The 13,965-nt window shown below is 40.0% G+C and overlaps 1 protein-coding gene across 1 annotated transcript; it reads left to right on the top strand.

The window, feature by feature from the left end:
- The first annotated feature begins 730 nt into the window (after positions 1 to 730).
- LOC133569958 (bcl-2-like protein 1) lies at positions 731 to 3,063 on the top strand. The gene is made up of 2 exons (XM_061922521.1): positions 731 to 1,309; positions 2,920 to 3,063. The coding sequence occupies exons 1-2, from the start codon at positions 800 to 802 to the stop codon at positions 3,061 to 3,063; spliced, it is 654 nt and encodes a 217-aa protein (XP_061778505.1). The 5' UTR covers positions 731 to 799.
- The last annotated feature ends 10,902 nt before the right edge of the window (positions 3,064 to 13,965 follow it).

The raw sequence follows: 13,965 nt of genomic DNA, 5'->3' as shown, positions 1-13,965 counted from the left end.
AGATGTAGCGACCAACTGTAGTTACTGACAGTGGTTTTCTTAAGTGTTCCTGAGCCCATGTAGTGATATCCTTTACACACTGACTGAGTTATCAAAGCTCACTGGCATTGCCGCTTACGTGCAGTGATTTCTCCAGATTCTGTGAACCTTTTGATGATATTACGGAGCGTAGATGGTGAAATCTCTAAATTCCTTGCAACAGCTGCTTGAGAAATGTTGTTCTTAAACAATTTGCTCAAGCATTTGTTGACAAAGTGGTGACCCTCAACCCGTCCTTGTTTGTGAATGAGTGAGCATTTCATGGAAGCTGCTTTTATAGCCAATCATGGCACCCACCTGTTCCCAATGAGCCTGTTCACCTGTGGGATGTTCCAAATAAGTCTTTGATGAGCATTCCTCAACTTGCTCACTCTTTTTTGCCACTTGTGCCAGCTCTTTTGTAAGATGTTGCAGGCATCAAATTTCAAATGAGCTAATATTTGCAATAAAGAACAAAGTTTGTCGGTGTGAAGATGAAATACCTTGTCTTTGCAGTCTATTCAATTGAATATAAGTTGCTGTATTCTCTTTTTTTTTTTTAGCCTTTACACAAAGTGACAACTTCACTGCTTTTGGCTTTTGTATTAAAAAAACACAACAGCATTCGTTGGAATGACATTTATTTGGTCATCTGTTTGCTTGCAGGCTCCTGTTGCTGGCTTCCGACTGGGCGAACCACCTTCAATCTTGACAGCCGAGCCATTTGTGGAGTCTGAAAGGATTTGAAGGTTTTTGTGGCGTGCGGGACTGATTTCACAATATGTACCCCAACAGAGAGCTGGTGGAGTTTTATGTCAAGTACAAACTGGCACAGAGGAACTACCCGTCGCCTCTGCTGATGTCTAAGAAGAGGGAGAGCTCCAAGGCCCCTGAAGTGGCTGAAAGCAGTGCGTCGGCCCCGGACGAGGCGAGCGGCGACCACCCGCAGACGGCGTCGTGCCCGCATGGCGACATGGAGCTGGTGAAGGCAGCACTGCAGTCCTCGGTGGACAGGTTTGAGCTGCTCTTTGCTCAAAGGTTCAGTAACCTCGACTCGTACATCGACATCATTTATGACGCCACCTATGGAAGCTTTAAGATGACCATGGACCAGGTGTTCCAGGATGGTATTAACTGGGGGCGCATAGTTGGCCTCTTTGCCTTCGGGGGCATCATTTCTGTGAAATGTGCAGAGAGAGGCCTGAGTGACTTGGTGCCCTACATCGTGGACTGGATGACCAACTACCTGGACGAGCACATCAGCACTTGGATACAGAGCCATGGCGGCTGGGTGAGTATGACGTCACGGATACGGGAGGGGAGGTAATCCTTCGGATCTGGCGGGGGTTATCCTCTTGCAATGCAGTCTGCTGAAAATGGTGGAAAACGCCCCAGTCCACAGCAACTGTGGTCAAAGTAGAGAGGGACAATTATTATTTGTTTTGATTGATTTTGTAATCACAATTATTTGCACGATCATTCATTCATTTAAAACATTGGTATTTGTTGTACCACCAAAAGTCCATTTTAAATATAGTTTTTTAAAAAGCCTAGATATACAGGTGGACACACCTTCGCATTCAATGCCTTTTCTTTATTTTCATGACTATTTACATTGTAGATTGTGACTGAAGGCATCAAAATTAGGAATGAACACATGTGGAGTTAGGTATTTTCTGGACTATAAGGCGCACTTCAAATCCTTTTTTTCCCTCAAAACTCGACAGTGCGCCTTACAACCTGATGCACCTAATGTACAGAATAATTCTGGTTGTGCTTATCGACTCTATAGCAATTTTTTTGGGTATATGGTGTAAGGATAAGCGTGACCAGTAGATGGCAGTCACACATAAGATACATGTGTGGACTACAATATGACCCCAGGAAACAACACCAACATTTTGTATGTTCCATTGAAAATATCGAACATTACACTCAGTGCTCAAAAATCTATGAAAATGTTTCAGTAGGACTTTGGTAAGCTATAAAGCCACACCGCTTGATGGATTGTACTGTGCTTCAACATAGGAGACATATTATCTGCTGTTTTGTTTCACTATATTATGCAAAAGCAACTTTTCTTACCTTCTGGTACCTGCTGATCTGTATTTGGGATCTGCATAAGTCCTGAAAAATTGTGTGCGTTTGCCTTTGTAGTTAGTGGCAACGCCGTAGTCGAAAAGCTTCTTTTTCTCTACTTGTTATGTGACATTCATCCTCCACTGTTGCCATTTCTAATGTAAAGAAGTGTAAAGTTCTTACTTATATCTGTCGGTAAACTCACCATGAAAGCACTAAAACATACCGGTGTAGTGAGTTGACATTATTCGCCCAAGGAACTTTACTTATTAGAGAGTTCCGGTCACGGACACATTTCGGGTGTTGTTGTTGTTGCACTAGTGAGCCACGGATGAGGAGATGCTGCTCTGTTATTGATGGAAGTAAAGTGCGAATGTCATTAAAACAGTTAGCGCCATCTTTTGACACTTCTTTCACTCCCGTCCTTGCACGCTACACCGCTACAACAAGGAGAAGACGCTGTCCAAGTGGAGGCACATTAATAAGAGCGCCCACAGAAGGTTGCATCCTAAAGAAACTGTCAGAAAGTGAGTTGAAGATGATGTGTAAAACATCATCTATGCAACATTTTGAGCAAAGAAGCACCATGACATGTTATGTAGACCACAAGGAAGTCTTTTACATTAGAAAACAATCATGATATGAACCCTTTAATACGCCCTATAATCCGGTGCGCCTTTTGTCTGAAAATAGACCTGAATGGAGCATTCATCAGCAGTGCGCCTTATAATCCGGTGCGCCCTATGGTGCGGACAATGCAGTACATTTGTCGGTTTTTTGCTTTCAGCACTAATGTCTTCACGTTGTCTCTCTCAAATCCAGGACTACTTCGCCGAGATTTTCCTGGACAGTTCTGCAGCCGACGTGGGAAAGCAATCGGAGAAGAGTTTAAGCCCCTGGATGCTGGCTGGAGGAACTGTGCTGACAGGAGCGTTGGTCGGCATGCTGGTGTGGAGGCTCAAGTGAAAGTGAAAGTGAAAGTGTTGAGTGGATTCATCTTCATTTCTACATAATACACAGAATTGCTCAGTCTGTATATAAAATAACTAGTGTTGTCTAATGATGAACTCTTTTAGTCAGATAAGCACACTTGAATTTGTGGTCATCTTGATTAATCACAGGTTATTACTGGTTAACAGGTTATTAGCAATCATCAATCTTCACCAAGACGTCACTTGATTGACATTCAGAGCACCCGAGAGTCTTGTGAGAAGACGCTGGCTGCTGCCGCATCGTTATTAAGAAAAATTGACCGACAGGAGTTCGAGAAAGGTTTGCGTACCTTACATTCATTCTATTTCAAATTCCCTAATACTTTTCAAAAAACACATTTTGGGCCATTTTTTCTATTTTAATTTCTGCAACAAAACTACTTCAATCAATCAATCAATGATTATTTATATAGCCCTAAATCACTAGTGTCTCAAAGGGAACCGAAAGCAATGGATGTTGAGCGGGTCTAACTAACATGATACTGTGAAAGTTCAATCCATGGTGGATCCAACACAACCGTGAGAGTCCAGTCCAAAGTGGATCCAACACAGCAGAGAGAGTCCTGTCCAAAGTGGAGCCAGCAGGAAAGCCTCCCAAGCGGAGGCGGATCAGCAGCGCAGAGATGTCCCAGCCGATACACAGGCGAGCGGTCCATCCTGGGTACCGGCTCTGGACGAGCGGTCCATCCTGGGTCCCGGCTCTGGACGAGCAGTCCATCCTGGGTCCCGACTCTGGATGAGCGGTCCATCCTGGGTCCTGGCTCAGGACAGCCAGCACCTCATCCAGGGCCACCGGACCGGACCCCCTCCACAAGGGAAGGGGGGACAGGAGAAAAAAAAAAGAAGCGGCAGATCAACTGGTCTAAAAAGGAGGTCTATTTAAAGGCTAGAGTATACAAATGAGTTTTAAGGCGAGACTTAAATGCTTCTACTGAGGTAACATCTCCAACAGAGTACTGGAGCCCGAACGGAAAACGCTCTATAGCCCGTGAGAGCTGGAATAATACAAGGGCATAGAGTGTAAACTAGCGTGAATAAACATAAGAATGATCAGAAGAAACTAGTTGTGTGTAAGCAAACCAGAAATGCAGACGTACCGTTGTGTGAAAACAAACTTGGATCCCAGACTGAACAACAAAAGATGCAGGCTTATATAAGGTAGGTGATTAGTGAGGACAGGTGTGCAGGGCCGTGAGAAACAGGTGAAACTGATAAGCTACCATGGTGACTGACTTAAACAGGAAATAATAGGATCAGATGGAGAGTGAAAATAAAAATGGAACAATAAACAATAATATGTGGAGGATCCAAAAAGCGCATCTCAACAAGTTTGACGAACATGAGTCTGAACCTCAAATTTTATAAGGTAATGATGGGACATTACTTTAGTATACGGGAGTATCATAACTTTGGAAACGGTGATACCCCTGACAAGCACTAGGTCTATCGTATTACTGTTGCGATGCGTGGGTTCATTTATTATTTGTGTAAGACCACAGCTATCAATTATAGTCTGGAGCGCCACGCACGGTGGGTCCGACGGGGTATTCATATGGATATTAAAGTCCCCCATTATGATTATATTATCGGCGTGTGTCACTAGATCAGCAACGAACTCTGAGAATTCATTGATAAAGTCCGAATAGGGCCCTGGGGGCGGTAGATAACAGCCAGGTGTAGAGGCAGCGGTGTGACAGACCTCATAGTGAGCACCTCAAACAATTTATATTTATTATTTATGTTAGGACTAAGGTTAAAGTTTTCGTTGTATATGAGTGATGTATCATGTTGTATGCATGCATGTGTGATGTATCATGTTGTATGCATGCATGTGATGTATCATGTATGCATGCATGTGTGATGTTTCATGTTGTACGCATGCATGTGTGATGTATCATGTTGTATGCATGCATGTGTGATGTATCATGTTGTATGCATCCATGTGTGATGTATCATGTTGTATGCATCCATGTGTGATGTATCATGTTGTATGCATGCATGTGTGATGTATCATGTTGTATGCATCCATGTGTGATGTATCATGTTGTATGCATGCATGTGTGATGTATCATGTTGTATGCATGTGTGATGTATCATGTTGCATGTGTGATGTATCATGTTGTATGCATGCATGTGTGATGTATCATGTTGTATGCGTGCATGTGTGATGCATCCTGTTGTATGCATGCATGTGCGATGCATCATGTTGTATGTGTGATGTATCATGTTGTATGCATGCATGTGTGATGTATCATGTTGTATGCATGCATGTGTGATGTTTCATGTTGTATGCATGCATGTGTGATGCATCCTGTTGTATGCATGCATGTGTGATGCATCCTGTTGTATGCATGTATGTGTGATGTATCATGTTGTATGCATGCATGTGTGATGTATCATGTTGTATGCATGCATGTGTGATGTATCATGTTGTATGCATGCATGTGTGATGTTTCATGTTGTATGCATGCATGTGTGATGCATCCTGTTGTATGCATGCATGTGTGATGTATCATGTTGTATGTGTGATGTATCATGTTGTATGCATGCATGTGTGATGTATCATGTTGTATGCATGCATGTGTGATGTATCATGTTGTATGCATGCATGTGTGATGTATCATGTTGTATGCATACATGTGCAATGTATAATGTTGCATGTGTGATGTATCATGTTGTATGCATGCATGTGTGATGTATCATGTTGTATGCGTGCATGTGTGATGTATCATGTTGTATGCATGCATGTGTGATGTTTCATGTTGTATGCATGCATGTGTGATGCATCCTGTTGTATGCATGCATGTGTGATGTATCATGTTGTATGCATGCATGTGTGATGTATCATGTTGTATGCATGCATGTGTGATGTATCATGTTGTATGCATGCATGTGTGATGTATCATGTTGTATGCATGCATGTGTGATGTATCATGTTGTATGCATACATGTGCAATGTATAATGTTGCATGTGTGATGTATCATGTTGTATGCATGCATGTGTGATGTATCATGTTGTATGCGTGCATGTGTGATGTATCATGTTGTATGCATGCATGTGTGATGTTTCATGTTGTATGCATGCATGTGTGATGCATCCTGTTGTATGCATGCATGTGTGATGTATCATGTTGTATGCATGCATGTGTGATGTATCATGTTGTATGCATGCATGTGTGATGTATCATGTTGTATGCATGCATGTGTGATGTATCATGTTGTATGCATGCATGTGTGATGTATCATGTTGTATGCATGCATGTGTGATGTATCATATTGTATGCATGCATGTGTGATGTATCATGTTGTATGCATGCGTGTGTGATGTATCATGTTGTATGCATGCATGTGTGATGTATCATGTTGTATGCATGCGTGTGTGATGTATCATGTTGTATGCATGCATGTGTGATGTATCATGTTGTATGCATACATGTGCAATGTATCATGTTGCATGTGTGATGTATCATGTTGCATGTGTGATGTATCATGGTGTATGCATGCATGTGTGATGTATCATGTTGTATGCGTGCATGTGTGATGTATCATGTTGTATGCATGCATGTGTGATGTATCATGTTGTATGCATGCATGTGTGATGTTTCATGTTGTATGCATGCATGTGTGATGCATCCTGTTGTATGCATGCATGTGTGATGTATCATGTTGTATGTGTGATGTATCATGTTGTATGCATGCATGTGTGATGTATCATGTTGTATGCATGCATGTGTGATGTATCATGTTGTATGCATGCATGTGTGATGTATCATGTTGTATGCGTGCATGTGTGATGTATCATGTTGTATGCATGCATGTGTGATGTATCATGTTGTATGCATGCATGTGTGATGTTTCATGTTGTATGCATGCATGTGTGATGCATCCTGTTGTATGCATGCATGTGTGATGTATCATGTTGTATGTGTGATATATCATGTTGTATGCATGCATGTGTGATGTATCATGTTGTATGCATGCATGTGTGATGTATCATGTTGTATCCATGCATGTGTGATGTATCATGTTGTATGCATACATGTGGAATGTATCATGTTGCATGTGTGATGTATCATGTTGCATGTGTGATGTATCATGTTGTATGCATGCATGTGTGATGTATCATGTTGTATGCGTGCATGTGTGATGTATCATGTTGTATGCATGCATGTGTGATGTTTCATGTTGTATGCATGCATGTGTGATGCATCCTGTTGTATGCATGCATGTGTGATGTATCATGTTGTATGCATACATGTGCAATGTATCATGTTGCATGTGTGATGTATCATGTTGTATGCATGCATGTGTGATGTATCATGTTGTATGTGTGATGTATCATGTTGTATACATGCATGTGTGATGTTTCATGTTGTATGCATGCATGTGTGATGCATCCTGTTGTATGCATGCATGTGTGATGTATCATGTTGTATGCATGCATGTGTGATGTATCATGTTGTATGCATGCATGTGTGATGTATCATGTTGTATGCATGCACGTGTGATGTATCATGTTGTATGCATGCATGTGTGATGTATCATGTTGTATGCATACATGTGCAATGTATCATGTTGCATGTGTGATGTATCATGGTGTATGCATGCATGTGTGATGTATCATGTTGTATGCGTGCATGTGTGATGTATCATGTTGTATGCATGCATGTGTGATGTTTCATGTTGTATGCATGCATGTGTGATGCATCCTGTTGTATGCATGCATGTGTGATGTATCATGTTGTATGTGTGATGTATCATGTTGTATGCATGCATGTGTGATGTATCATGTTGTATGTGTGATGTATCATGTTGTATGCATGCATGTGTGATGTATCATGTTGTATGCATGCATGTGTGATGTATCATGTTGTATCCATGCATGTGTGATGTATCATGTTGTATGCATACATGTGCAATGTATCATGTTGCATGTGTGATGTATCATGTTGTATGCATACATGTGCAATGTATCATGTTGCATGTGTGATGTATCATGTTGTATGCATGCATGTGTGATGTATCATGTTGTATGCGTGCATGTGTGATGTATCATGTTGTATGCATGCATGTGTGATGTTTCATGTTGTATGCATGCATGTGTGATGTATCATGTTGTATGTGTGATGTATCATGTTGTATGCATGCATGTGTGATGTATCATGTTGTATGCATGCATGTGTGATGTATCATGTTGTATCCATGCATGTGTGATGTATCATGTTGTATGCATACATGTGCAATGTATCATGTTGCATGTGTGATGTATCATGTTGTATGCATACATGTGCAATGTATCATGTTGCATGTGTGATGTATCATGTTGTATGCATGCATGTGTGATGTATCATGTTGTATGCGTGCATGTGTGATGTATCATGTTGTATGCATGCATGTGTGATGTTTCATGTTGTATGCATGCATGTGTGATGCATCCTGTTGTATGCATGCATGTGTGATGTATCATGTTGTATGCATGCATGTGTGATGTATCATGTTGTATGCATACATGTGCAATGTATCATGTTGCATGTGTGATGTATCATGTTGTATGCATGCATGTGTGATGTATCATGTTGTATGTGTGATGTATCATGTTGTATACATGCATGTGTGATGTTTCATGTTGTATGCATGCATGTGTGATGTATCATGTTGTATGCATGCATGTGTGATGTATAATGTTGTATGCATGCATGTGTGATGTATCATGTTGTATGCATGCATGTGTGATGTATCATGTTGTATGCATGCATGTGTGATGTATCATGTTGTATGCATGCATGTGTGATGTATAATGTTGTATGCATGCATGTGTGATGTATCATGTTGTATGCATGCATGTGTGATGTATCATGTTGTATGCATGCATGTGTGATGTATAATGTTGTATGCATGCATGTGTGATGTATCATGTTGTATGCATGCATGTGTGATGTATCATGTTGTATGCATGCATGTGTGATGTATCATGTTGTATGCATGCATGTGTGATGTATCATGTTGTATGCATGCGTGTGTGATGTATCATGTTGTATGCATGCATGTGTGATGTATCATGTTGTATGCATGCATGTGTGATGTATCATGTTGTATGTGTGATGTATCATGTTGTATACATGCATGTGTGATGTATCCTGTTGTATGCATGCATGTGTGATGTATCATGTTGTATGTGTGATGTATCATGTTGTATGCATGCATGTGTGATGCATCCTGTTGTATGCATGCATGTGTGATGTATCATGTTGTATGCATGCATGTGTGATGTATCATGTTGTATGCATGCATGTGTGATGTATAATGTTGTATGCATGCATGTGTGATGTATCATGTTGTATGCATGCATGTGTGATGTATCATGTTGTATGCATGCATGTGTGATGTATCATGTTGTATGCATGCATGTGTGATGCATCATGTTGTATGCATGCGTGTGTGATGTATCATGTTGTATGCATGCGTGTGTGATGTATCATGTTGTATGCATGCATGTGTGATGTATCATGTTGTATGCATGCATGTGTGATGTATCATGTTGTATGTGTGATGTATCATGTTGTATGCATGCATGTGTGATGTATCATGTTGTATGCATGCATGTGTGATGTATCATGTTGTATGCATGCATGTGTGATGTATCATGTTGTATGCATGCATGTGTGATGTATCATGTTGTATGCATCCATGTGTGATGTATCATGTTGTATGCATGCATGTGTGATGTATCATGTTGTATGCATGCATGTGTGATGTATCATGTTGTATGCATGCATGTGTGATGTATCATGTTGTATGCATGCATGTGTGATGTATCATGTTGTATGCATGCATGTGTGATGTATCATGTTGTATGCATGCATGTGTGATGTATCATGTTGTATGTGTGATGTATCATGTTGTATACATGCATGTGTGATGTATCATGTTGTATGCATGCATGTGTGATGTATCATGTTGTATGCATGCATGTGTGATGTATCATGTTGTATGCATGCATGTGTGATGTATCATGTTGTATGCATGCATGTGTGATGCATCATGTTGTATGCATGCATGTGTGATGTATCATGTTGTATGCATGCATGTGTGATGTATCATGTTGTATGCATGCATGTGTGATGTATCATGTTGTATGCATGCATGTGTGATGCATCATGTTGTATGCATGCATGTGTGATGTATCATGTTGTATGCATGCATGTGTGATGCATCATGTTGTATGCATGCATGTGTGATGTATCATGTTGTATGCATGCATGTGTGATGTATCATGTTGTATGCATGCATGTGTGATGTATCATGTTGTATGCATGCATGTGTGATGTATCATGTTGTATGCATCCATGTGTGATGTATCATGTTGTATGCATGCATGTGTGATGTATCATGTTGTATGCATGCATGTGTGATGTATCATGTTGTATGCATGCATGTGTGATGCATCATGTTGTATGCATGCATGTGTGATGTATCATGTTGTATGCATGCATGTGTGATGTATCATGTTGTATGCATGCATGTGTGATGTATCATGTTGTATGCATGCATGTGTGATGTATCATGTTGTATGCATCCATGTGTGATGTATCATGTTGTATGTGTGATGTATCATGTTGTATGCATCCATGTGTGATGTATCATGTTGTATGCATGCATGTGTGATGTATCATGTTGTATGCATGCATGTGTGATGTATCATGTTGTATGCTTGCATGTGTGATGTATCATGTTGTATGCAAGCATGTGTGATGTATCATGTTGTATGCATGCATGTGTGATGTATCATGTTGTATGCATCCATGTGTGATGTATCATGTTGTATGCATGCATGTGTGATGTATCATGTTGTATGCATCCATGTGTGATGTATCATGTTGTATGCATGCATGTGTGATGTATCATGTTGTATGCATGCATGTGTGATGTATCATGTTGTATGCATCCATGTGTGATGTATCATGTTGTATGCATGCATGTGTGATGTATCATGTTGTATGCATCCATGTGTGATGTATCATGTTGTATGCATGCATGTGTGATGTATCATGTTGTATGCATCCATGTGTGATGTATCATGTTGTATGCATGCATGTGTGATGTATCATGTTGTATGCATGCATGTGTGATGTATCATGTTGTATGCATCCATGTGTGATGTATCATGTTGTATGCATGCATGTGTGATGTATCATGTTGTATGCATCCATGTGTGATGTATCATGTTGTATGCATCCATGTGTGATGTATCATGTTGTATGCATGCATGTGTGATGTATCATGTTGTATGCATCCATGTGTGATGTATCATGTTGTATGCATGCATGTGTGATGTATCATGTTGTATGCATGCATGTGTGATGTATCATGTTGTATGCATCCATGTGTGATGTATCATGTTGTATGCATGCATGTGTGATGTATCATGTTGTATGCATGCATGTGTGATGTATCATGTTGTATGCATGCATGTGTGATGTATCATGTTGTATGCATCCATGTGTGATGTATCATGTTGTATGCATGCATGTGTGATGTATCATGTTGTATGCATCCATGTGTGATGTATCATGTTGTATGCATGCATGTGTGATGTATCATGTTGTATGCATGCATGTGTGATGTATCATGTTGTATGCATGCATGTGTGATGTATCATGTTGTATGCATGCATGTGTGATGTATCATGTTGTATGCATCCATGTGTGATGTATCATGTTGTATGCATGCATGTGTGATGTATCATGTTGTATGCATCCATGTGTGATGTATCATGTTGTATGTGTGATGTATCATGTTGTATGCATGCATGTGTGATGTATCATGTTGTATGCATGCATGTGTGATGTATCATGTTGTATGCATCCATGTGTGATGTATCATGTTGTATGCATGCATGTGTGATGTATCATGTTGTATGCATCCATGTGTGATGTATCATGTTGTATGCATGCATGTGTGATGTATCATGTTGTATGCATCCATGTGTGATGTATCATGTTGTATGTGTGATGTATCATGTTGTATGCATGCATGTGTGATGTATCATGTTGTATGTGTGATGTATCATGTTGTATGCATGCATGTGTGATGTATCATGTTGTATGCATCCATGTGTGATGTATCATGTTGTATGCATGCATGTGTGATGTATCATGTTGTATGCATGCATGTGTGATGTATCATGTTGTATGTGTGATGTATCATGTTGTATGCATGCATGTGTGATGTATCATGTTGTATGCATGCATGTGTGATGTATAATGTTGTATGCATGCATGTGTGATGTATCATGTTGTATGCATGCATGTGTGATGTATCATGTTGTATGCATGCATGTGTGATGTATAATGTTGTATGCATGCATGTGTGATGTATCATGTTGTATGCATGCATGTGTGATGTATCATGTTGTATGCATGCATGTGTGATGTATCATGTTGTATGCATGCATGTGTGATGTATCATGTTGTATGCATGCGTGTGTGATGTATCATGTTGTATGCATGCATGTGTGATGTATCATGTTGTATGCATGCATGTGTGATGTATCATGTTGTATGTGTGATGTATCATGTTGTATACATGCATGTGTGATGTATCCTGTTGTATGCATGCATGTGTGATGTATCATGTTGTATGTGTGATGTATCATGTTGTATGCATGCATGTGTGATGCATCCTGTTGTATGCATGCATGTGTGATGTATCATGTTGTATGCATGCATGTGTGATGTATCATGTTGTATGCATGCATGTGTGATGTATAATGTTGTATGCATGCATGTGTGATGTATCATGTTGTATGCATGCATGTGTGATGTATCATGTTGTATGCATGCATGTGTGATGTATCATGTTGTATGCATGCATGTGTGATGCATCATGTTGTATGCATGCGTGTGTGATGTATCATGTTGTATGCATGCGTGTGTGATGTATCATGTTGTATGCATGCATGTGTGATGTATCATGTTGTATGCATGCATGTGTGATGTATCATGTTGTATGTGTGATGTATCATGTTGTATGCATGCATGTGTGATGTATCATGTTGTATGCATGCATGTGTGATGTATCATGTTGTATGCATGCATGTGTGATGTATCATGTTGTATGCATGCATGTGTGATGTATCATGTTGTATGCATCCATGTGTGATGTATCATGTTGTATGCATGCATGTGTGATGTATCATGTTGTATGCATGCATGTGTGATGTATCATGTTGTATGCATGCATGTGTGATGTATCATGTTGTATGCATGCATGTGTGATGTATCATGTTGTATGCATGCATGTGTGATGTATCATGTTGTATGCATGCATGTGTGATGTATCATGTTGTATGTGTGATGTATCATGTTGTATACATGCATGTGTGATGTATCATGTTGTATGCATGCATGTGTGATGTATCATGTTGTATGCATGCATGTGTGATGTATCATGTTGTATGCATGCATGTGTGATGTATCATGTTGTATGCATGCATGTGTGATGCATCATGTTGTATGCATGCATGTGTGATGTATCATGTTGTATGCATGCATGTGTGATGTATCATGTTGTATGCATGCATGTGTGATGTATCATGTTGTATGCATGCATGTGTGATGCATCATGTTGTATGCATGCATGTGTGATGTATCATGTTGTATGCATGCATGTGTGATGCATCATGTTGTATGCATGCATGTGTGATGTATCATGTTGTATGCATGCATGTGTGATGTATCATGTTGTATGCATGCATGTGTGATGTATCATGTTGTATGCATGCATGTGTGATGTATCATGTTGTATGCATCCATGTGTGATGTATCATGTTGTATGCATGCATGTGTGATGTATCATGTTGTATGCATGCATGTGT

Source organism: Nerophis ophidion, linkage group LG16, assembly GCF_033978795.1.
Source record: "Nerophis ophidion isolate RoL-2023_Sa linkage group LG16, RoL_Noph_v1.0, whole genome shotgun sequence".
Classification (NCBI taxonomy): Eukaryota; Metazoa; Chordata; class Actinopteri; order Syngnathiformes; family Syngnathidae; genus Nerophis; species Nerophis ophidion.
This window is presented reverse-complemented; position numbering and strand designations above follow the sequence as displayed.